We start from the raw sequence: 26,517 nt of genomic DNA on the forward strand, positions 1-26,517 counted from the left end.
TATGGGAAATAAGGGCCAACATGCATATATGCTTATATACGCATAGCAATTAATGCGTCACAGTTCGTTCTTACAGAAAGAATCAACGCGCTGGCCTGCTGCTCTATATAAAGGGAATTTAAATTGTTCATATTATATATTCGATCAAAATTTTTGTTAGAAAATATTGTTTTTACATTACTCATAGTAAGTATTGAGCTAAGTGACGATGAGATACCTATAGCTGTCTATCGATGGTGACAGTTGCCGATTCTCTCCCATAATTATTGCTACCTGGTGTTATCGAATTAGAGCAATTTTCATCTCTATGAATTTTGTATTGAGATTTAACAAGCATTTTACTATCAAAACATAAATTGTTTCTTAATAGAACCCGAATGCTGAGTAGAATAACAATATTGACATGTAAGTTTTTTGGTAAACGTTAAATAGCTAGTTGTATAAAAGTATACATTTGAATGTTTGGCTTATACATAAAGTGTAAGTGTTTTTGTGCGATTTACATTTATGTACATATATACATATGTAAGTATGTATAGCACATTAATGTACTGAATTCTGGAGCATCTCATTGTTAAGTGAGGAAATTGTAAGGAACTGGAGAGTAATATCTTACATTTAGAATAAAGTATATATTTCATTAAAACAGTGTGGTTTATTACGAATGTGCATTAAAAAATCTATACTCTGTACATATGATAATGATGTAATGTATGAATGTAATCTAATATTAAAACAATATGTGGTTCATCTGGTCTGAAATATTACCATTGGATTTATAGACAAAACAGCAAATGGAGATTCATATGTAAATATAAATGAATTTTGTAGACATTTGTACATACTTATATGTACATGCATACAAATATAAGTGTTCATGAGAAAGTCTACGCGCGCGTTTTTATGCCAGACCCTTAAAACTCTTTCAACACAGCAATGCGTCTAAGTTAATTATTTAGATTCGATAACTATTGCCTAAGCGCAAGATATAAGGTGTCTTCGATATTGTCTTTAAGCCTATAATCTTTAATACTTAATTGTTATACATACATATGTGCATATGTACGCCAATATGGTATGGAATCTCCATAGACGCACAAGCTTAATATTTTACAAAAAAAAAAAACAACAAATTACTTTCTATAAATCTCAGTTGAATATATGTACATATGTATAATACTTACATATGTATATGCTCAGTGTGCATTGTACACACATATGTATGTACATATGTTTATACACTACTTGAGTACATATTTATCTTTTATTAGTATATTTTTTTAAACCTGTGCGTATTTATGCTATTCATTTGTATGCAATGTTTGGATTATCTTTCTTATTTTACTGTATCGAATAAATCACAAAATACTTTGAAATGCGCACCGGAGCTCTACCAATTCATTGCAATGTGCCCTTTATCTAAAAATAGTCTATCTACTTAATAAAAAATATTCTCAAACTAAGGATAGTCCTCTTTCTTAAACCGAAGGCTGTAGAAAATAAGGAGTTTCGCATTTTGGAAAGAATTCATGACAGGTCATAAGTTTATTAATTTGTGTTCCTTGTAAGTAAGGTAGCAGGGCACTGAGAAGCAAGTTTTGACATTGATTGTCATTCCTAAAAAGGTTAGATACCGAATCACATATAAAACTGATGTGAGAGACATTTTTTCTATGCTTCATAGTGGCAGCAAAATTTAGTCCTAATAAATAAGCAAAACGACCAATAAATATTGCTATTATTCAATAAATTTCCATTCAATGTGATTCTTATTTTCGTTATACCTATAGATGTACTTTTTGACAAATTTCACAAGAGCTGTGTTGTGTCTGGGCAGAAGCATGGGGCTTCGCAACATTTTTGTATATTGTCATCTGCTGTCAAAATTAGGTGAACAGCACGGTGAGAGATATTAAGAGACAGTTTAGCTTTAATATCTCGCAAACTTATCACTGTATTAACAGCTCAATGCTTAATTTTACTGATTGACCGCTTAGACAACACTGAACCTTTTAAGCGTCGCATAAATTGGTGTCAACCCTTAGCGTCTCGCTCTGTCTAGCTGCCCCACAAGTTATTTAAAATATGTAAATTTCCTTGTACCACCCTACGTATGCGTATTTATTGCTTTTTGCCTTTTGTGTTTGAGATAATTTGCAAGAGCTCTTGTCATATTCCCACGACATTTAATTTGCGTAAGTTTAGCAAAGCAGCAAACACTCAATACCAATCAGCGCAGACTTAACTGCGCTTTAATTAAATACACTGGTGGGCATATATATTTTGCCATACTTTAAAATTAAATCTACTCAAAATTTGAGCTAAACTTTATGGACATATTGGTATCAATGGAAAGGTCTTCAAAATCCCTTTATTAATGATACGAAAATTTATCCTTAACCCATTAAGTATCCATTGAAAAATTGTATCTTTTGTAAAATACAGGTTCTTGAAATTTTTTTCTAGGTTAGGTTAATCCGGTAGGCCAACTTACGGTAGCCTCACATTTTTAGTCCTTAGTGTTGCCAGTATGTAAATGCTTTTAGCAAACCTCGGTAGCGAGCCAGGACTTAGCCTGGCTACTACTTTTAGTGAGGGTATCTCGCACTTGTTAAAGTGTTTTACGCGCGTTCTCGCAAGTGCCGGACATTGGCATAGAAACTGTTATCTGGTTTCCTTGATCCCTGACTCCTCCTTACATTTGCTGCACCCGTCCTCTTTTGTCAGGCCTAGTTTCTTCTCGTAAGACGCTGATAGGCAGTGTCGCGTTACTATTCCTACAAAAAGCCTACACTCTTTTCTTTGAAGTTGGATTAGGAATCTGGTGAGTTTATCGTACCCTGAGTAGCACATTGTTCTTGCCGTCTTGCAGTTGGTTGTGCTTTTCCACCTTAATTCTGCCTCGGTTGCTGCTTTACTCTCCATATCTCTGTACAGGGATGTAATGGATTTCGGATTTGTTCCTCAATGTTGTGTAGTCTTGATCCGTTTTTAGCAAGAGCATCTACCGTCTCGTTCCCGTCATACGGTGGCTTTGTATCTAATACATGGATATACACCTTTTTTGTGGTTTGTAGTTTGTCTATCGCATCCTTACATGTCAGGAAATTTCGGGATGAGATATGTGATGATTTGAGTGACTTGATATCTGCTGGACTGTTTACAAAGAAGTTTTTTGTACCTCGTGTAGAGAGTAGCTGTTGTTGGATCGCTTTAGTTCTGGCTCGCACTGTAGACTCCTGCTCCGACACCGCTGCCAGTGCAGACCAACTGCAAAGGAATGTGCTTGGCTTTTGCATCGTAATATTTATTACTAAGGTCAAAATAAATATTTTCAAATATATCTTATAATAATATAATATATATTAATTTTATAATTACATTCATATTAAATGACCTCAGCTTCACTTTTTTTTTATAATTTTTACTGATAAATAATAATTGAATATTCAATAGCAAAATATGTATATGTACATGGCATACATGTTTGCGGTTAATGCATGCACATACGCAAGCAATGCAGTAAGCAAGCGAGAAACAACCAAGTTGATCGCTCATAAACAGCAAATCAATCACCATCCAATAAAGTGGCCGGCGAGTATTTCGAGTGATTACGGAATATTTGGTAGGCCTTTTGCCTGACGTGCTAAACTGCCCTAAGGGTATTTGTCGTTCATTTGTCCACAACAGCGAAAAATTCGCGAATTAAAAAGCAAGCAACCCAAGTTACCGTCAGCATTTTGTAAGTGTAGTTCAAATTTTCTTTAAATTAATGATGGAAAAATAATCATTCAAAATATCAACACCTAATCAGAGAACTGGACAAGCGAGCACGAGATCTTACGCGCACACAGAAGACAAGGGACAAGGTACATACGCGCAAACCCAACTCGCAAGGCAAAAAAACAAGAAATAAAAAGTGGCAGCGGTGCCGACGCGACAGCAGATACCGAAACAGAAGCACACATAAGACACACAATAAATTGTATGATCTTTTTTGTGTGCATTGCTCGTATACTTTTCGGGAAACTAATGCCACACGAGCAATAATTGTCGTGTGGTATCAGCCACAATTCGGTTTTTGTGGTGCAAGTGGCCCAATGGATTAGACACATTGGTATTTATTAAGGGTGCACGAATGTCTGAAAATTTCGATACTTGTAGGTACTTAACAAATCTTGGTCGCCTATTCGGCGTGCCAAGGCCATTCGTTCCACAGAATGAATGGCGTGTTATGAGTTGAGTAGTTTGTATTTCAATAAACAAACTCTAGATGCGAAATGAGTAAAAAGATTCAAACCAATAACGTAGGTAATAAAATCAACTAATTGCCTTGCAAAATGTATGCAATATCGAATACAATATTTGGCATTTTTGGATTTTAGTTTTAGTTTATTGCTTGAGGACCGAGGCGCTTGCATAAAATGTAATATATTTAAAAGCAAAACAAACACGCAATACATTTGACGTCGACAATGCGGCGCTCAACTAACCGAGTACTCGGTCGCGAAACTCATTCGTTCATTGGTTCGAAGTTCAAATATGGTTAATTTTCTACTCAAGCCTTTACCACCTTTATCCACAGATATAAACCTTATGCGTATAGTGGATTAAGCTGCTTTTATTTAGATATAAATTCTGGTGCGTCAGATTCTTTATGTAATGGAAAAGGACAGGCACGGTTTTTGACCCTACAATACTGTGTAAGTGTTCAAGGGTTCCTTATAGAAGAATGCAGAACTGATGAAATTGAAATCCGTAAGGCTACCTCCTACTGTTATTAGCCCATAATATATGGTCTGCTTTTGTGTACGATCAGCGATATTCTTTTGCTTACCAATGCTTGACCTGCATTGGTGTTTTATTGTTATTTATGTCAATTAATTTTGTATCATTGTATGTTTCTTGTGACAATGAAATCTGTATGTTTAGTGTACTTAAATTTATGTTTTTTAAGACTATTGATGTCTGAACAAATCCTATAACAAATAACATAATAAAAATTCAACAATAAATATATATACATATATATTTCTAGCATCCACCGTGGATTGAAAAGCACATATATGACTTTGCCAATTTAATACTTGAAATCTGTTGCAATGAATGCATCGTTTCATTCATACACAGACATACTAGCGGCACATCAAGATTCCTCTAGTCCTGAAAATTTCCCTTCAGTAGTCATTGGCTATAGAAATCCTAGCCATACAAAGGATATTGTAGAAAGCAACTCAAACATTTCTTCGTCTCAATTATCGTTTATGGATGAGTCTTCGAATGATTTTAATAACCAACAGTTAATACACCCTGGCACATTAATTAAAGTATGCGGTGGTTGTGGAGGTAAGTTCAAAAATATAAATTAATATAATAATTTTTTTGAGTTTTATATTAGAATTATTAATATGTGATTTTATTATTGGTTTAAGCTTAAACCACAGAAATAGATTAATTTAAATTGATCCACACGGTTCCACACATGTGGAATTTTCTTCCTGGCGGAACCTTCTGATATTAATTGATTTTTTTCATAATTTGCGTTTATACATTCTTTATGTTGATACAACGAGCTTTTTCGTTGATTAGGAGTTGGGAGATGTAATAACGAACGAAAGATTATCTGAAATGCACATCGAAATATTTTAAAAACCTGGCTAACTATTTTGCAATTTTTAAAATGCAATTACAAAGAGTGACTATGTAAGGCACACCTTTTGTAACGAATAAAATGAATTTATTTGGTATTAGATGAAACTCCTGGCTTTTTCAGATCTGATAATGGGTGTGGGCAGATCCTGCGTACGGGCTAAAACTTTTTGTTTTACCCACATGGCTAACGCATGTTACCACGCAAAAAAACATTTTCATTTTATGCTTAAAAGTGACGGATAAGCAGGCCATATAATACCCATAGCTACCGTATTTTAGTAGATCAGAAATTTTTGATTTGTCCTAAAGAAAGTTCAATGTTTTCATTGTACTCGCATACTACTTAAAAAGTCTTTGTAGATTTGCAAGATTTGTCCCAGTCTGTTCTCTTTGGATCCATCTCACACTATGCATGGGTCGAGAAGGGGAGTGGATTCGTTCCAGTTCACTACAGTGAGACCATCGCGGCTCGTCGATTAGTTTATGTCTTTAACCGCTGCTTGGTTGTTATTACGAAAGTTTGGCTGCTTACATTATTATACAAATTAGTGAGGTGATTTGATAGGTAAAAGTCATAGCAAAATCGTAATCTGCAAATATTTTCTATATAAACCATGGTTTTAAATCGTAGTTGGTCGATCGAGGGAACCATCGGGTGACGCAGATTAATATAATTACCTTAAGTTACTCCGAACTTCTGGAAATAATTTCCTTACTTACGCTGGAGGTGGCACTTGGATTCAAATCTTTTAGTCCTCGTTCTGCTAGATTATATCAAGCATGATTCGGCTTTCCAAGATTATAGGTGGAATCCATACCTTGGTTCGCCCTTGTACAACTTGATGCCATCAAACACGACTATGAATGTGTTTTTTTCCGGCATATAAATCCATGCATGGCCCCGTTTATTAACCCATCAAGGCTGAGCCAATTGTAAGACTTGGAGCTTAGGCTGGCAATGATCTCAGATACATTCATTTGACCTTTACTGCTTATTGACAGAGGCTGTCGCTGGTCTCTTTCTGTCTGCCTCTTGTTATGTCGGTGGCCTCGTGTCCGGTTTCTGAGAGTTAGGCACCTGAAGTGCTCATTACCATATTTGAATGTATTATAATTGATAAAAAACATTGAACAGCAAATGCCATAGTATAGTTGATGTCCCTCAGAAATTCTGATCATGAATAAAATTGTTTTTAATATTAAAACGTATTTACAGATGTATATATACATACATTATAAATGAGCACTCGAAAAAGTAGTGGTACTTAATGCAAAACAATCTTAATAATACTGAAAATTGACAAATCTCTAGCCTAAGTTAGGGAGATTGGAAACAGGATCAATCAAATCAACCGATTTAGGCTAATTTAACAGTGTTTTGAAATTCTGTTAGACCCTCTGATTATATTATATATTATAATAAATTATAAATTTAATATTTAAGTCTAATTTTTCGTCAAAAAGATTTAAATGTGTGCAATAATAAAATTCACTAATATATTTCTTTTTCTTGTATTTTCGTAGATAAAATAAGTGATAGATATCTTTTATATGCTTTAGACAGATATTGGCACAATGGATGCCTAAAATGTCATTGCTGTGGAGCTATGTTAGCAGATGTTGGTTCCAGTTGTTTTACCAGACGTGGTCTAATACTGTGTAAAAAGGACTATTCCAGGTATGACATGTAAAGAAAACTATGATAAATAAGTCTAACAAATAGATTCATATAGAATATTGAATCTTGTGATGGTAGTATCGTTTTACAAACAAGATTTTTTTGTGAAAACTTTATTTTATTATATTATATTTGTATACGCAGAACAGAGTTCTGACCTCACTTATCAAGCCCAGTTTCGCTACACTTTTTATCCTTTATAACAAAAAAAAAGGGTAACTCAAAGTGCAAGGAAACGCATGGAACATTGGTTTCATCGATTTAGCCAAAAGCATTAATTATATAAAGCTATTATAGAGCTATGTTGCATTTTACATTTAAACAGAAGTGAAGACAAGAATATATATATACGAGGGTGGGCTGATAAAAAGTCGGCCTACCAAAGAAAACATAGTTTGTTTTTTGGAAGTTTTCTCAACATAATCTCCTTTTAGACGTACTGGATTCTCCAGTTTCCTAATACCTTCCATAAAATAGGTGGTGGTTGTCCAGGTCATGAAAATAGGTCTTTGTTTTCACTTTGCCTGAAATTTCCATTTTATTAATATTGACGACAATGCAAAAGTGAACGCGCTGAAAGTGCCGCCAAAATGACCAGTGTTGAAACCACTTGGAACTAACACAGTAATCAGCTGATAGAAAACAGTAATCGAATAAAATATTTATGTATGTATGTATATCAGAGAGCGGCAATAGTGCACTCACCCTTAAAAACACTGTGTGTACAATCCAGTACTACTGATACATATAAGCAAAACAGTGGCTGATGGGCACAAGTAATATTGTATGTGTCGCGATCAAAGTGCACAAGAAAAAGGTTCAAAAAGTGTTTCAAGTGTTTCTACCAAAGTAGTGACTGTGATTGAGCTTGGAAATAAATAAATATTCAATTTCATATTACATCACGTTCGCCATTCGCCTTTTATTGTTATTTTTAATTTATTTATGGACCAAAAATTTATTAACCACAGTTAATTATTTATTGCAGAATTGTTAACGAGAAGTAAATACTAGTAATTTGGTGTTTACAAAAGTATCCTAGCTCGTCTCGTTATATTTAATTTGTTTGGTTAACATTTTTGGATAACAGTTATTTTTATGCTAATTATTTGAATATTCGCTTGTATGGAGTCGCGGCCATAAATATTTCTTGTGAAGATATCGTTATGAAAGTAAAATAAAATCTTGACAAATATTTTAAATATATGACAACCTTTAACATTTAGTATTGAAAACTTTTTGTTTTTTAACATATATTAACCAGGTTTATATGCTTTGTACAGGTTCATATATCCTTACCAAATTCCAAATAAAATCGGAGAACTATATCTTATAGCTCCTATACAAAATGATGGATCAATTTTTAATAAAATATAATTATACGAACAACCTGTGTCTACTTGCCATGCTTCTTTCCGACCTTGTGAGTTCTGATAGTGTATACTGTATGGGCTTTTTAATGTCTGTCACCGCTGAGCTTGACGGCAGCGCCAATCTGGTCACACATCTAGCACACCGATCAGCCATCTCATTTCCGGTACACCCATGTGTCCTTGAACCCAGATGAGTCCAACAGGTTGTTGCCGGCAGTGGTTCAGCGCGCTGACTGTGCTGAATTTGCTCTTTACGGTATTCGAGACTAGAGCTTTTAAAACTGCTTGGCTGTCGATATAGACCGCTAAGCTCCTTGACGTATCTGTCAAGTTACTTGTTATCGTTTGCCAGACATCGTAGATCTCCGCCTGAAACACTGTGCATCAGTCTGGAAGTCGGTAGGAAAGCCGCTCATCTTTGTTACGTGAGTAGACTCCAGATCCTGTGCCTTCGATCCGTCTGTATAGATTGACTGGTCATCAATCCTCGCTGCCAGTCCGTTCTTGTTGAAGACAGTTTGGAAGCTGTCGTTCCATTTAAATTCTGGACATCGATAGTCACTTTCTTCCACAACCGTTTGTCCTACCGTGCTGTGGCCGGTACTGCGCAGCTTGAGGAGTCCTAGGGCTCGTAGCCTGGCTGCACTTCTCGCCGCTGTGTACCTGAGGAAACTTCTTATCGGAGTCAAGTTTAATATGGTATCCAGGGCTGCTTAAGGAGTAGAATGTATGCATCCTTTTACAGTTAGACAGGCCAGTCTTTGAACCTTTTGGAGGTTTTTGAGATGAGAGTTGGATGTGAATGATGTACGGTTGCAGTCTCCATCTCTTTCTTGCTTTAGTGCTTTTTTCATCCTTTGTTCCGAGTTTCTCCACCAGGAGAGCTTAGAGTCCAGTATTACTTCAAGGTACTTCTCCTCTCTTGATAGATTTAGCTGCGTTCCTCCAAGTGTTGGAAGTTTTAAGTTCGTAATCTTGTATTTTCGTGTGAACAAAACGTGGTCTTCTGTGGGTTGGCCCCAAGTCCAATTGCCGTTTCCATGAGCTCGCTGACTGTAGGCAAGGACTTGCCTGTAACCAGTAGTGCCCCGGCATTCTTTGCGTTTTAATCTGATTAGAAGGTTATTTAGAACAAGATTCCAAAACAAAGGGAAATATGACTCCTATTTGTGGTGTGCTCGTTGTGCCCTTTTTCCTTATAGACGAGGTGCAGAGTTTGGTGTTGATCATTCTGCAGCTAATCATATTGCTTAGCCATTGATTGATCATCGGGTGTCAGCCAATGGTGACTAATGCTGCCGTTATTGACTCGATCCTGACATTGTTGAACGCACCCTCTATGTTTAGAAAGGCTGCCAACGCAAACTCCTTTCTCTGCAGAGTGTCTTTTATTATATAGTTGATGAAGTGCGGTCTCAACTGATCTACATTTAAGGTATGCGTGTTGGTCTTCACTGAGGTGGCAGCAATGTTCCTATCTAATCGTCGTTTTAATAGTCGTTCCAGTGTTTTCAGTAAAAACGATGAAAGACTGATTAGCCTGTAATCCTTTGGTGAGCAGTGGTTTATCTTTCCTACCTTGGGAATGAATTCCACTCTCAATTCTCTCTATTTTTTCGCAATGTACCCTGTTATTAGGCATCCCCTGACGATTTCTAAGTCCCATGGTATGAGGTAATTGCTTACGGCTGGTAACTTGATTGCATTCTCTGTATCAGCATTTAGGGAGCCTGGGAAGTGAGTGCTTATCAGTAGCTGCAGAGACTTCTGGCTGTCCCTTGCGAAGTTGTCATCTAGGTCACAGAGTAAACCTGGTTTAGCCGGATCTTTTGCTAGCAGCCGTCGAAGTCTGGACCACTGTTGCCACATTAGCTTATTATAAGGTAGATATAGTTTTTTTGAAAGTGAAATAGCTGATAGAATTTGCAAATAACTTATAGCTTGAAATCTATCTTATTTTAATTTTGGTCACTATGCGGTAAATTTACCTTCTTCACATGAGTTTTGATACAACTTTAGTGTTTAGTTTATTCTAGATTATTTTTTTACGCAATCTAGCTTATATTGGCTCTCAAAATCTAGCAACAGTGGTCTGGACGCTTCCGTGGTGCTGGCAGTATAAGGCACTCCTCTCTTCTCTCCCAAATTTGCAAGGGTTCTATGTTTTCGATTGTCAAGTTTCAGAACGATCGGATAAATAGCTAGGAACTTATTTTTACATTGCAATTTTCTTTAGACAGCGGGGGTGCACGATGCTGCGCCTCTACAAAGTCGTGCCGACGCAAGGGCACTCGGGTGTGCTGACACTACAGCGGAAAACGAGCTGAGGACCCGTTATCTGTTGTGTCTATGTGTTTGTGAGTGCCAAGTGATTTGAACTTTTTTGGCGATTTACCCTGTCAAAGTGTATTTTAATGTTTGGTGGCGCCCAACTTTAACTTGTCCACTTGTTATACACTAACATTGGTAAAATGTCCAGTAACACCTGTTTCTCTAGCTTACCCTAGGATATATATTATTATAAACGATGATGAGGCTGGTCCGTCATCTAGGTCGCCCACTGATAGTTTCCATACTCCCCGTCCAGCTTCTAAGCCCTTATTAGCTGTTCTTCAATACATAACCTTATGATAAATCATGATTGGTCTCACTTTTTTGCCAGTGAGAAATTGCATCGGTTCTTTTTTATGACGCCTTAAATAGCTTTTTAGACCAATGCGTTCCTCGAAGGCCGCCTAGTAGATCTAAGCCTCTATGGTTTACCCGTGAGCTAGATGGTTTAAATAATATAAAATCGCGGTGCTTTAAAAAATATAATCGTACAGGGTGTGGATTTTTCACGCTACTCTACTACCAAGTCTAATTTTAACTTACTAAACTTTACGACAATTATTTATGTTGTTGTCGGCTTTAGTTTGCTTATGATCCTAAACAGTTCTATAATTTTGTAAATTCCAAACGAAAATCTTCTTCAATACCTAATTCAGAAAATACGACGTCAAATGATGAATGAATTGTCTTTTTTCAACAACTTATTCTGTTAATAGCGACTCGTCAATTACACCCTACCCTTATAACGTACATAAACTTAATTTTATTGCAGAGCCTGTGATTACCGATGACTCGATATTGCGTGAACTAAATTTATTGAAACCAACCTGTGTTCAGTCCAGGACCAGATTGTAAACCAGGTTGCATACTTAGATGTTGCGCCGGCTTCATATATTTAATTTTACATAGACTTTTTGCATTGTCCGTTAAATGTTGCTCATTGCCTTCAATCTGGAAGGAATCATTCATTATTCCGTTTCATAAGATTGGCCTTAAAAACCACGTAAACAACTATAGAGAGATTTCAAAATTGTCTGCTACACCTAAACTCTTTGAAAAAATGATTACTTCTCAACTTATGCACTTCTGTAGTTCAATTATATCACATACCTTTTGTGAAACAAAAGTCTACCACCACCAATTTACTTGAGTTTTCTTCAATGGTGGTTAAAGCTTTTCAAAACAAAATGCAGACTGACGTTATTTATACTGGATTTAGTAAAGCATTCGTTCTTATCATCGACTTCTAATAAATAAATTAACTATGAAAGATTTTCCAAAGAATTTTTTTTTTTTTTTTATGTAATTACCTAACTAACAGTTTTCAAGTCAGCTGTTTCCAAGCCGGTGTCGGTGACGTATGAAGTTCCTCAGGGTGGACACCTTGGACCGCTGCTTTTTAACTTCTTTATCAATGATCTGCCATTAATCATTTGTGAATTTCCAAACGTTCTAATGTATGCTTAATGACATGAAAGCTATGCCCTATCGTTTACGGAATGGCATGTTGGTTTTCTATTGCAGAAGATCTGACCGCTTTGTCCCAATTGGTTTTTGTAATAGAATATTGAACTTACTGTTCTAAATGTAAAGTATTGTCCTTCCATAGACACTCGCCTCACATAGTCAACTACCACATTGATCAGTTACATCTCAATAGATTACCAGAAGTCAATGACTTAGGTATTCTCCTTGATAGTAAGCTAAAGTTTGACAAGCATGATTCTCTAACTGTCAGCAGGGCAATTCAAGTTCTCGGCTTTATTAAAAGAAAGTCTAAAGAATTTGATAACCCTTACACAACTAAATTACTTTATTCATCTCTTGTTCGTCAGATTCTGGAATATGGCTCTTGTGTTTGGTCTCCACAATACTCGAACACCAGAATATATTGAATCTGTCAAACAATATTTTTATTTGCTTGCGAGGCTTTAACTTGGGTTTGAGTAAGTTGTTCTATTCTTATACAATCGTCTACCTTTTTAATTTAATTCCCCATTGTTGCTAACCGCCGTATTATATAGGCGTCATTGTTTATGAATTAAATGTTAAAGGGAATTTAATCCTCCCATACTTGTTGAGGTCAACTTAATTTATCCGTTCTTGTTAGGAATAACTCGAAATTTTTTCCTTTTCCTTAACGTTTTATTCACTGCATGAAACCCCTTCGGTTACTCTGTCTGATTCAAACTTAACTTGTTATCAAAACACAGGGGGCTCTGATTGTTAGATAAAAGGTAGTATTTTAGAAATTGGATAGGTCCTCTCTGAACATTTTATATATTCTCAAACATTTTTAATTTATTAAATTAACACTAACCTGGGTCTTGGCATCCTTACATACATACCGTGCATGCCTACTTACAGACGTGCATGCCTACATACATATTTGCACATCTACATTTTTGCATATCTACATACATACGTGCATAAAATCTGACATATCCAGTCGTTTCAACACAATATCTATATCCAGCATATTATTCCATTCCACAGCACATATTGATGATTATTATTAATGATTAATAATACATAATTACATCTGGACCTGATTGGGTTTTCCCCAATCCTTGCAACGAATGTTAGGTCTGCTTAACACTCCCAATCTATAGGTTTATTAAATCTAAAAACAAAAACATAATTTTTAAATTTAATTTTAAATATTTTTTGTAATCGTTTTCGTTTATCGTCGACTGAAGTTGACATAAATAAATAAATAAAAATCAACAGGACAAACTGAGTTGATATAGCCATGCCCGTCCGTCTGTCTGAATGTTTGAGCAACCGGATTAAACCCTCAATAATAAGCAATTAAAAAATTTTTAAAAGTCTGAAATAAATCACAAATTTTTTTGTCATGTTCTTGACCGACGTTAAAAAAGAATAGGATAAATATCTAAGGAATTATTTACATTTGAATATTCAATATAGACAGCATGTTGCGCTTGCTGACGCGTATGTGTTTGTGAGTGCATGCGTGTGTTTGCTGCGATACCCTAGTCAAAGCATATAAAAGTTGATTGCGCTAACTTTAATTGGCCACTTGTTAAATTATGAAACTGAGGCGGTGGGCTTTCTAATACGCCGAGCAGTACTTATTGCAGTTCGACCTTGCTGTTCGGCTAATAGGACAAGATAAGACGAAGGCTTTCAACAGAGTGTCTGTGACATCTTTGTTCGCTTTCTCGAGAGTTCCGGGATTGCAACCGTCCCGGCGGGCGTTCTGATGGGGTATCCCGGACACATTGCGAGAATCTGATCCAGTCGGTTGTTTTTGGGTTCCTAAAGGACAGCTTGATCTTTGGGGACCAGGTTATTTCAAGCACTATCCTATAATGATCCGAAAAGGAGCATTCAATGGATACGTGCCAATTGTCAACAGTTAGAGAGTCGCTGTTCTTTGCAAAGATTATATCAATAACCTCTGCTCGGTTCTTATTGCGAATAGTAGAGCAGCAATTCCTCACTTGCGTTGATGTCCGTGCTTCCCCACAGGGCGTATTGCACGTAGACATTGCACCCTAGGACAACATCGATGCCCTTACTCTTCGCATGCTGAAGAAGAGCTTTGATATTTTCTGATGGTGGGTATTTTTTTTTCAAATGGTAGGTATGCAGATTCCAGGTGCATGCTGTGCCCATTCTTTTGTTCGCATAGTGCTACCGTTAGGTCTTCGGTACATTAAGTCCAGCTCTTCGCACGATACAGGTTCTTGACTGACCCGAAGCTAGCGAGACAAGGAGATGATATACACGGGATCTTAGTCCACAAACTCTTTCACCCACTATCCAGGGCTCCTGGATTAGAGCCACGACTATCTTTTCCCTGTTCATAATCCGCAGTAGGTCAACCGAGGGAACTCTGGAGTGATGCAGATTAATCTGCACTATTTCGAGCTTCGTCATTAGAAATGAGCTGATTGTGTAAGCGTTGATGTGAAAAAAACACAAAAAATACGATTTTTGTTAGTTCTAGAAGTAGTAGTGGTTCATAACTCGACAAAAAATTTCAAAAAATATTATTTTTGTTCATGGTTTACGGCACAAAACATAACACTATGTTAGATGAATTTTCAATACAGATTTTTCTTACACATAATTAACCAATTAATTATACAAAATACCAAATAGTCACGACAAACGCTGCACAAAAATGATTAGTGAAATTCAGTTCAGAAAGCAGTTCAACGCTAGGTACCACATAACTTCCAGCGATTTCATTTTTTGGAATTCTATTGTCACCTTCAAAGATTAAAACAACTCAAAAGTTTGTTGAGCACCTTTTTAAAGTTACCATTGCATATCAGCTCCGCTTTCGGCGCATAGTGTGCGTCGAGGCTTAAACGTATTGATTCGCCGACTTTGAGAGCTAACGTGATCGGCATTAGTATTACTTGTTTGGCTCTAGAAAATTTACAGACCCAGTTGGTCCTGTACTCAGATTCAGATAAATAAAAACCCAATTTAAGATCAAAGTTTTGATTTCATTTTTGGCTAACCGACAAATAATGCCCTCCTGATGGAATCTTTAGATAAGTGTGAGTTGGAAGATATGCTGAGGGTCTATTCGCTTTCTACTCTAGCTAATAAATGATAATATATAATTATAAATAGATAAGCTGTCTTGGAAGTACAGTTCTAGATCAAATGTCAGCCGGATTGTATGCGGTACGTATCTTAGATAATACGCAGGAGATCCTGACCAGGAATAAAATCGACAGTTAAATAATTGCATTGCTACTTTTTTATTTTATTTATTTATTTATTTAATGTCAACTAAGAGCAGTTGACAGCAAAAGAAAAATTACATTATAGTATTTATATACAAAATAGGTAAATTAAATTTAAAGGTAATTTATAATTAAGTATTTAATTTTTAAAACCTAAATATTGGATGTTAAACAGACGCCAACATTTGTTGGCAAGGATTGGGGAAAACCGCAGAAAAAACCCAAGCGTCTGGATTAAAGTTATTGTTATATTTAAGTAAGTTAAGATACACCGCTTAGTAATAAACTCTGAGGTCTCTGTGTTGATAACAGAATAAAGTTTATTATAATCAGCACAGAGAACTCGAAGAGGCTCATGCAGTAAATAGTTAGTTGTGTAAAAGTTAAGAGTTAAGGGAACAAAATTTCGAGTATACCTAACGGAACCGAGGAAATTAAGTTGACCACAATATGAAGATCAAATTTCCCCCTTTCATTAATTTAATCATAAACATGACACCGAGCATGATTCGCGATTAGTTAAAGATGGAAGATTAATTAAAAAGTAGTCTACTAGAGTAAGATGGTAGATCAACACCTGGAACCCAGTTAAAGCCACGTAAAGCAAATAATACAAATTTTTTTTTGAACAGATTCAATACTAATCTGGTGGTTCGAGTATTGTGGAGACCAAAAACAAGATCCATATTCCAGAATCGGCAATCAAGATCGGTCTGCAATGAAGTACTTCATGACATGTCTCTAAATGATAGACACAGCTTCACATCATCAGCATACATCAAAATATTGGAATGCATAATGACTGAGGGAAGATCGTTAATAAATAGGTTAAAGAGCAAAGGACCAAGATGACTACCTTGAGGGACACCAGACGTTACGAATACTGGCTTCGAAACAGCCGACTTGAAAATCACCCTCTGAGTTCTTTTAGTTAAGTAATTGGAAATCCATTTCAGAAAATTGTTTGGAAGTCCAATCAAGCTTAATTTATTCACTAGAAGACGGTGATTAACAGAGTCAAATGCTTTACTAAAGTCAGTATAAATAACATCAGTCTGCATTTTGTTGTGAAAACCTTTGATTACCATTGACGAAAACTCAAGTAGATTGGTGGTAGTAGACTTATGTTTCACAAAACCATGTTGGTAAGGTGAAACAATTGAGCTGCTGAAATGCATTAATTGAGAAGTAAGAATTTTTTCAAAAGGTTTAGGCGTAGCAGACAATTTTGATATACCCCTATAGTTATTTACATAACTTCTAGAGCCATTTTTATGTAACGGAATAATAAAAGATTCCTTCCAGATTGGAGGCAAATAGGAACATTTAACGACAAGGCAAATAATTCTATGTAAAAGTAAATATAGTGAACCAGCGCAATATTTAAGTACGCAACCTAGTACACCATCTGGTCCTGGAGAGAACGTGTTTCATTACATTTAGTTCACGCAATATTGAGTCTTCGTTAATCACAGGCTCCGCAACAAAATTAGATTTGTTGATGTTATAAGGGTAGTGTGTGTGGGAAAAGTTGTTAGTGACTGAATAGGTTGTTTGAAAAAAGTCTGCAAATAGATCGGCTGATGCCTGATCATCATTTGCAGTAGTATTTTCATAAGAAACATAGTTAGGTATTGAAGACGATTTACGTTTAGAATTTACAAAATTATAAAACTGTTTAGGATCCTGAGCAAACTGAAGCCGACAGCGACATAAATAATTGTTGTAAAGTTGAGAATTTAACAAGTTAAAATTGGATTTAGCAGTAGAATAGCGCAAAAAATCAATACTATTCCCTGTACGTTTGTATCTTTAACGCGATTTTAAATTTTTTAAGCCCGCTAATTGGAACGGATTGTTCAAAAAAGCTATTTAAGGCGTTATAAAAAAGAGACAAAGCAATTTCTAAGTTATTGCTGGCAAAAAAGTTAGACCAGTCATGATTTATAATAAAATTATTTAATTTATTAAAAGAAAATGTTTTTGTTGCCCACTGGAGGCTTAGGCGCAGCTGTAGGCTGCACGGTTTGCTCAAGAGCCGGTAGCTCTATGAGTAATTCTAAAGTTGGGTGAAATACATCTTCGGGAAGCACAATCGGATCTATTCTGCTAACTGCGCTAGCTGAATGATCCGATACAAATATAAGATCAAGAAATCGGTTGTTACAATTAGGAAGCATTAATTTTATTTCATAAAGGACAATGATCCAGTAATTACTTTATGACTCGTTGGCGCTAGTAGGAACTACCAAGTTACCCATTGTGGACCAATATATATCTGGTAAATTAAAGTCTCCTAATACACATAAATAATCCTTTTCAGATAGCTTAGAGGATATTGTATATTAGAAAGGTGTTCATTATAAATTGTAACATCCGATTGAGGTGGAATATAGGAGCAGGTTATATAGAAGGAAATTTGACAAACAGTCACTTTAACTGCAACAAATTCAATATTAGATAAGGAAAAAATTAATTCCGATAAAAGGTCGAATTCAACGGCAATCAATACGCCACCACCACCCCGTTATATCGTAAGTAATAGTGGTATTTTATTTGTGAAGTTTTTCATTTTGTCAATTTCTTCTTTAACCAGGTTTCAGTGAAGGCAAGAACATTATAATCAAAAGAGTACTATCTATATATAGTTTCAGTGAAGGCAAGAACATTAATCCTCTAACATTTTGATACGCCAAAACAAATGAAGAAGTTAGTTTTTTTGCATCATTAGAAGGTTTAGTAGGTTTCACTGTAGAAAAATTAATTTTACAGTTGTCTGCTTTTAGTTTTAAATGTAAATTCTTTAACAAGCAAGTCTTGTGGCCAGAAAAAAGCAACAAATGGTGTCGAATAATTCTGGTGGCCACATTCAATTTAAATGAAGATATCTCTCTGAATATTTAAATTTAAATTTTTTCTTAATTAAATAATTGTTAGGAATCTTTGATTGAATGTAAGCAATTACATCTTCAGCCAAAGTATCCGGGTGACCTATGAACAAACTTGTTTCCGTAAAGAACAGCTAATAGGGCTTAAGAGCAGGCGCGGTGGTATGGAAACATCACCAGGCGATTCTAACACTCTTTTAACAATTTTAGATGCGGACCAGCCTCATCATCATTTAATAACAATACTAGGGCAAACTGCAGTAACCGGTGTCCTGACCAGTTTCAATGTTACATCATTAGTTTTTTTTAGGTGTTACTGCTGGTGCCAACTGGGATTCGTCTAAAACTTTAAGAGCTTTAAACTGAGTCTCCATACTTATAAACTCATCATTGAGTTTATTAAAACTCTTTCGGCCTCAGCTTCAAAATTAAGCTTAGTATGTCGCATAAACCTAGACATGTCGGCTCAGCTTCACGACAAGATTCACATGACCATTTTAAGCCGGTCTTGTTCATAATGGAATCTTTAACTTAAATCGTGAAGCCTGCACACTTCACATGTAAAAATTTATCGCACAGCCAGCATCCGATGCACTCAGCAGTTGCATTGCTTTGGCATTTGCAATTTTTAATGCAGCAAGCGAACATTTTAACCAAATGTATATGCTCTACGAAAGGGTATGTAAGTAACAAAAATATTAACAGCTAATGCAACGACTAAGAGCGCACTAAGAGAGTACGTTAAATGAGAGCGTTAGTTAGTTTTGTGTGAGCGCAATTACGAAAAATGCAACAACAAAACACACACTATTGCAAGCACCGTTCTAAAAATAGAAAGCACAAGAAACAGAGAGTAAGCTGGAGAGAGCGCATACAAGAGATGCTCAAACCAACAAAAACAACACAGCAATAAAACCGCGAAAACAATTGTTAGTTTATTTATGCCACTGAAACAACTAAGCAATAGAATACTTTTACCAATCTTAATATGCACTCTTTCACCGTGAATATCACTACTAATAAGCTAGTTTAAATACACTAAAACGCACAGATCAATCAATTAAATGAGAGTAACAAAAAATACGTCCGTTCACAGCGAAAGCAAAGACATGGATCACAATGTACACGTGTGGATTCTAAAAAAATAAATGTATTTCGATAACGTCCTTTTCTATGACACATTGTTAGTGCACAACCTTTTCCAGCAAAAGTTTTAAAAATCTTGGTATTTTTTTTGGCTTTTACCAGACTAGCATGCCATGAAACAATATTGGCCCCATTATTGAAATGCATAAGTCGAGGTGCTACATAACATTCTTTGCGGTGTAGAGTGTGCAACGGTAGCCTTTTCTTCTACTTTATGTGTGACTTTTGAGTATAATATTACCTCAAAGTATTGTACATGTTTTCGCGGTGTTAGCTGGGATTTTTTATTTTGGGTGGAATCCATTTGGTAACTTTAGATATCTTCCCAACTTAGTTTTAGTTAGTTCTTCGTGAATTGCGTCTCTGGCGACCTTAGCATCCTCATATTCTGGACCTCCGTGTAGTCAGGAAAGTGTGCTTCGAGCAAGGCGTTAAGCGCCTACTCGTTTCCTTTCCTCCAGCTACCTTCGCTCGATTTCAATTGACCTGAAGGCTGTTTAGATAGTAGTCTTATGAGTCTTTCTGTCTTGGGTCAACGCCCACCTTTCTGTCTGTCAGCACATATTTTAAGTCGCAACCCGGCACGCCATTTTTTTTTAAAGGCCGGTCTAGAAAAAAAGTAAAAAATCTAAGTTACAAATAAATATCATCTATTTCGCATCTCTTATGCTTAAACATACACTGCTCGCCACTTGAATGGGACATCTCTAAAGTCGATTTTCAATAGTTAATTGTTGCTAAACCAAGCCATCTAGGAAATTTTTGTGTTCTTATAAAGCTTATTTAAATGTGGTAATTTGACGAAAATTACGATTTTCAAAAGCTGTAAGTATACAAAAAAAAATTATTAATCAACAAGTGGACAAATTAAAGTTGGGCGTCACCAACTTTTAGATACACTTTCACTAGGGCATCACAGGAAACACATGCATGCACTCACAAACACATGCACACAAAATCGCTAAAGCGACACAGCTCGGTTTCGCCGCTGCGTCGGCAGCGACGTTTGTATGGCGCGTCAGCACGTGTACCCCGCTGGCTATACTGAAAATTAAATGTAAATAACTCTAAGTTATTTATCCGATCGTTCTAAAACTTTTCACGGTCGAAAACATGATCAGGCAATTTTGTGGTTTATTTTAGATTCTTAAAGATTTTTGTGCTGCCTTATATATTGTTTTTTTTTCGATTTGTGGGGAGGGGGAGGAAATAAAAAAAATAAAATAAAAGCGTAGTGTCTGGATATAGGAGACACCTACCTACCAAATTTGGTTGCTCTAGCTCTTATAGTTGCTTAGAAACACGCCCTCATACAGCGGACAGACCCGGACAATGGCTATATCGACTCAGCTCGTTCCGAGCTGATCAAGAATATATATACTTTTTGGGGTCTGCCACACGCCTCCTTCTCCCTGTTACATACATTTGCACAACTTCATGATTTTTTACAAAAATGTCAAAGTGTATAAAAACGTAGAAGGCTTTGATTTTTAGCATGCTTCACTTGAATAGGACACTTTAACTAAAAACCATTTAAATAAACTTGTCGTGTTAGCCCCCAATCATTCTATATGATATTCAAGTTCGGTGAATAGGGTCGCCATTTTAATAACTCCGTGGAGTGTTTGACTCTCTATGATTTTACAATCCGGGCCGTATGTATAGGGTCCATATCATGTTGATAAATCCATTTTAGACTAGGAAAAAGAGTTTGGAATTTTGGAAAGGCCTCTTTTAATATATCATTATAACACAACGCATTCAAGGTGCCATAGTAGGAATTGACCATAATACCTCCAGCACTGCGTAATTTATCAAGATGGTGTGGTTCCTTTCGCAGATCATGAAAATAGAAACTGTAGCCATCGGGCCCTTCCAAATTAAACTTTTTTCGTCCGTGAACACAACACGTTGCCATTCCGATGTCCAAGTCACATGTGCGCGAGCGAAATCAAGGCGTTGCAATCTCCGAGCCGGGTTAAGTGGTGGCTTTTTCTTGATTTTTAGTCACTTCACGTAGCATTTTTCCCTGATCTTGGCCAAAGAGTCGTGCGAATTGGATGCTTCTCGTAATAAATATCGAAAGGCCAGAATCCTTGTAAGCTTGGATTTGTCCTTTTTCTGTCTCAGATAATGATATGCCACGCCCCATTATAATATTTTTTTTTTATTAATATACATTCCAATTGAGACAAAAAGCTTAAATCAACTACAATTTGTGTGCACGTGCCAACGATACCGACTAAATAAATTGCATGTTCTATTCAAGTGACGCAAAAATTCCATTGAATTTTTGCAATTGCTCACACAAAGTGCAAACAACTTTATAACGACGCTATTCCAAAACTTGGAATGTACCAGAAATAGCGAAGAATACTTGCACAAAGATAATATGCAAAAGTACCGTGATTTTACCAATTTGTTTTCGAGTTATGAGCAGCTGCAAAGAGAGCATACAGGGTGTCCTATTCAAGTGGCAAGCAGTGTATTACATATTTTTGAGAAAAACAAGTGGTCGCATTAAAGCTGGGCGCTACCAACTTTTACATACACTTCGACTAGAGCACCGTAGCAAACACACGCACGTTCTCACAAACATACAAACAAACAGCCAACGCGTCACAGCTCGTTTTCGCTGTAGCGTCAGCAGCGACGACGCCCCTGCGTCGGCAGCTACAGTTGTATTGCGCGTCAGCAAGCACACCCCGCTGTCTATATTGAAAATTAAAATGTGAATAATTCCTGAGTTATTTATCTGAATGTTCTGAAATTCGGTATCGGTCGAAAACATAACCACGCGTTTTTGTGATTTATTTCATAATTTTAAATATTATATTTTTTAATTGCCTAAATTCGTTTTTTTCCGATTTGTGAGCGAGGGGGGAGGAAATAAAAAAAAAAATTAATAAGCGATATGTCCTGGGCTTAGAAGCACATATAGACCAAATCTGGTCTAGCTCTTATAGTTGCTAAGAAACACGCATTCATACAGACGGACGGACATGGCTAAATCGACTCTGTTTGTCTTGCTGATCAAGAATATATTTACTTGGGGTCTGCCACGCCTCCTTCTACATTGAGCTGATGGTCTTGGGCTTGCTCATGTACAGTTTGCTCTTCAGATAACCCCACAAAAAGATGTACAGCGGGGTCAAATCCGTCGAACGCGGCGGTCAGTCGATATCGCCTCTTTTTGACACAACGCGTCCACAGAATTTTCGCTGCAAAAAACTCTAATGTATCGTTTGCTGTGTGGCAAAAGGCCCCGTCCTGTTGAAACCAGAAGTTTTGTAGACCCTTTCGACGCATTTTCGGGCACACAATATGCGGCAGCATCCACCAATAGCGCCTGCCGTCGACTGTTTCGCCTTTTTTGAAGAAGAGGGCCGATGATGGTTGAGGCACAAACAACCTCCCAAACTGTCACTCTCTCGTCGTGTAATGGTTCCTCAGTGCCCCAGATGTGGCAGTTTTGTTTATTGACGCCACCAGACAGCGCTTCGTTGGTCATCAAAATTTCTTGCCAAAAATTCGGCTCCGTTTCGAGAATCTCGGCTACTTTTCGGGCGTAGGCCAACCGCCGCGGCTTGGGTTCGGGCAACAATCGTTAAATTATCTGTATTTCGTTCGGGAACATTCCCGAATCCTTTAAAATATGCTGCACTGTGGTGCCACTAACGTTTAAATGCTGCGAACGCCTCCGGTACGATACGGTGGGGTCCTTCTCAACACTATCCTGTACAGCCACTATGACAGCACTGGAACGCCTAAGACGTGGTCGGTTGTGTGGGTCGTGGGTCGCCACTGAACCGCGTTCAAAAAACTCAGCCAAAAAACGAATAGTATTGTCGGAAGGTGTTTTTTTGCATCTGTACTTTCGTCGATACGCACGCTGCGTTTTCAGAATTGAACGCCCATTTTCGATAAGCAAAGTCACCACTTCGACACTTTTATTTAGGGTTAAGTTATTCATGGCTTAAATTGTATTGAATTGACGTCTCCAAAAAGTACCTACACAAGAAAATCGCTTCACAAACGTCAAAGTTATTCAGTTATTTCTATACTAAAGCCCGAGATGGCGCAACTTGTATATATTTTACATAGTTACTATTACATTATAACAATAATCAGAATATGCTATATTTATTTCAGTATGTTCGGTTGCTCAGGCGTATGTTCTGGATGCGGGGAAACAATACCCCCAAGTGAAATGGTAGCAAAAGCTCTTACTGGAATAAATAATATCGATTTACAAAATCAACAAAAACAAATTATAAACTGCGTGTTTCATCTAAGATGCTTTAGTTGCGCAAAGTGTGGTTCTAATTTGCGTCCTGGTGATAGGTAAGCCGCATTTTTTTTATTTATAATTAGAGCATACGGTTGACATTTGATTTTCAAAATTTTATTTCACGGCTTAAAATGTTTATGTTAATGGTTGAAATTGATTTGATTTTGAAATCTTTTACATTTCTGAACGTTTGTCATGTTGCTTCTACCTTTATTAAAATTGTATCGATAACGATTTGATATGTCGATAACTATTGGCCTACACTGGATGATTTTAGTGAAATTTTCAGATTTTTATCGCTTGCCGTTCTTGAATGTAATTTTTAGTGAGAGAATAAGAAAGTTTATCCGGATTTCTCGACGGAAACGAATTTAGTCTGGTCGGTTCATCCAGCATTGGGTTTAAGCATTACTCATAAGCTTTCCGACTCTTAATATTTTGTCATATGATTCGCTTGTATCACCTCAGCAAAATAATTAAATACAAGAATGTTTTATCAAATAAACTCAATCAATAAAATTAATAAAAAAAAAATTGAAATAAATTGCTTAAATTTTTTTAAATTTATTATTAAAGATAGTTCACATTCTTATTATAAATAGTTAAAAATAATTTGAATGAAGTGGAAAGGTGGACGCAACCAACTTTTATGCATACTTTGACAAGGGCAGGGCATCCAAACGCTGCTTACGGAAGAGCAAATTACCAATACACTAGAAGAAACTACTAACACAAGTAAAGATGCCGTTACCTCAATTCTATTTTATACACTGAAAAGAAATTAGGCATCACCTACTTGTCCAACGTTTGCGCAGGCAATGATAATTTAGTGTGTCCAGCTTAAGCTCTTTTCATTTTTTTTAAGTACACGCATTTTGTCAAAGCAACAAGAAACACGCACTCATACAGACAGCTGACGGACTGCGTCAATCGTTTGTCTTGCTGATCAATAATATATATACTTTATAGGGTCTGCCACGCCTCCTTCTCCATGTTACATACATTTGCACAACTTCATGATACCCTGTTTCCATTTTTACAAAAATGTCAAAGTGTATAAAAACAAATGAGCATACTGAGTATAGGGCTTGGACCCCCTGGCCTTGAGCATCGCAGTTAACACACACATGTGCTGACAAATACATACACACTAAACAGGTAAAGCGTCACAGATCGTTTTATCAGTAACATTAGCAGCGACGCTTCCGTGGGTGTTGTGCGTTTTTTTCGATTTGCGGGGGAGGAAAAACGCAATTCGCTTCGGGTATACGAGCACCTACCTACAAAATTTGGCTGCTCTATCTCTTATAGTTGCTGAGAATCAGTTGCTCAAACATTCAGACAAATGGACGGATAGACGAACATGGCTATATCGACTTAGTTTGTATTGCTGATCAAGAATATATATACTTTATGGTGTCTCCCACGCCTCCTTCTCCCTGTTACATTTCCACAACTTCATAATACATTTATAATTTTTTTTTTTAAAAATGTTGGTAAACTTAACAACAATTAGCCAAAGTTCGCGTCGCACCAAAACTGCTCTAAATCAACGAATATGTCAGTTTGAATTCCTAACCAATTAAACAAAAATATAGGACTAAAAAAAGTTCTAATTGGACTAAATCCATGAAAGATAAAAATATTGTAACGAAATCAGCTGAGTAGGCCGCGGGATCAGCCGATAAGATAAGCATTCGGTGGGATCTGCAGACCGCCATCAAAAGCTCATTTTTTTGAGTACAGCAGCTTTAGCCCTGTGCACTTTTCGTCCCTGGGCTCTCTTCGACCCTGGCTTACTCTGCTGTTAATTAAACCAAATATGATTACAAACCGACTTTGTGTGATCTATTTAATTAAGGCTCGCGCCAAACGTACGCCGCTTATTTAAGCCCGGTTAATATTTCGGGCGCCGCTCTCTACCTCAAACGCCTACCGCCAACTTGCAACAGGATTGCCTCCGCTCGGCCAACGCGTAGCCTATCCATCGGGACACTAACAGACTTAGTGCCACCAAGCTAAATTTCTCTACAATATTTTGGTTTGTTGATTCAAAATAAGCTCGTCAGCAGCTGAAAAATCAAACATTCTTGATTGATCAAGCTATTTGCTGAGCTGATAGCTGATGAGTCAGACAATCTTTCAGGGCGCGAATTTTCATACAAGCAGTGCGTTTTTTCTAAACGAAGCAGCCCAACCTTTTAAAACTTTTTTTATTTTAATTCTAGAATGGGATAAGTTTTTATAATTTTTATATTTTCCTATTTTTTTTAGGTACACAATGCTGGGAGCTAGCTTAGTTTGTGAACAGGATTGGCATAAATTACTTAAAAACCCATCAAATGCCAATGGAACATTAGCACAACGGAAAGGAAAAGTTGGAAGGCCAAGACGATCAAAGGACTAATATTATACTTATTATAATTTA

At 36.6% G+C, this 26,517-nt stretch overlaps 1 protein-coding gene across 2 annotated transcripts; it reads left to right on the forward strand.

Moving 5' to 3' along the window:
- The first annotated feature begins 304 nt into the window (after positions 1-304).
- LOC108598840 (LIM domain transcription factor LMO4) lies at positions 305-26,517 on the forward strand. Of its 2 annotated transcripts, XM_033294694.1 has the most exons (5): positions 305-405; positions 5,039-5,346; positions 7,177-7,330; positions 23,951-24,142; positions 26,364-26,516. In XM_033294694.1, the coding sequence occupies exons 2-5, from the start codon at positions 5,103-5,105 to the stop codon at positions 26,494-26,496; spliced, it is 723 nt and encodes a 240-aa protein (XP_033150585.1). In that variant the 5' UTR covers positions 305-405; positions 5,039-5,102; the 3' UTR covers positions 26,497-26,516. The 2 variants fall into 2 exon arrangements, with proteins under 2 accessions (XP_033150585.1, XP_033150586.1); XM_033294695.1 differs by lacking the exons at positions 305-405; positions 7,177-7,330 and having other exon boundaries at positions 5,276-5,346; positions 26,364-26,517.

The sequence above is a fragment of the Drosophila busckii genome, unplaced genomic scaffold (genome assembly GCF_011750605.1).
Source record: "Drosophila busckii strain San Diego stock center, stock number 13000-0081.31 unplaced genomic scaffold, ASM1175060v1 chrUn_01, whole genome shotgun sequence".
In the NCBI taxonomy this organism is placed as follows: Eukaryota; Metazoa; Arthropoda; class Insecta; order Diptera; family Drosophilidae; genus Drosophila; species Drosophila busckii.

Bases quoted from the DNA above. Each gene is read 5' to 3' on its own strand.
- LOC108598840 (XM_033294694.1), top strand. From the start codon at position 5,103: ATGAATGCATCGTTTCATTCATACACAGACATACTAGCGGCACATCAA. The intron at 7,331-23,950 runs GTATGACATGTA...TATTTATTTCAG, and splicing joins TGTAAAAAGGACTATTCCAG to TATGTTCGGTTGCTCAGGCG. The intron at 24,143-26,363 runs GTAAGCCGCATT...TATTTTTTTTAG, and splicing joins AATTTGCGTCCTGGTGATAG to GTACACAATGCTGGGAGCTA.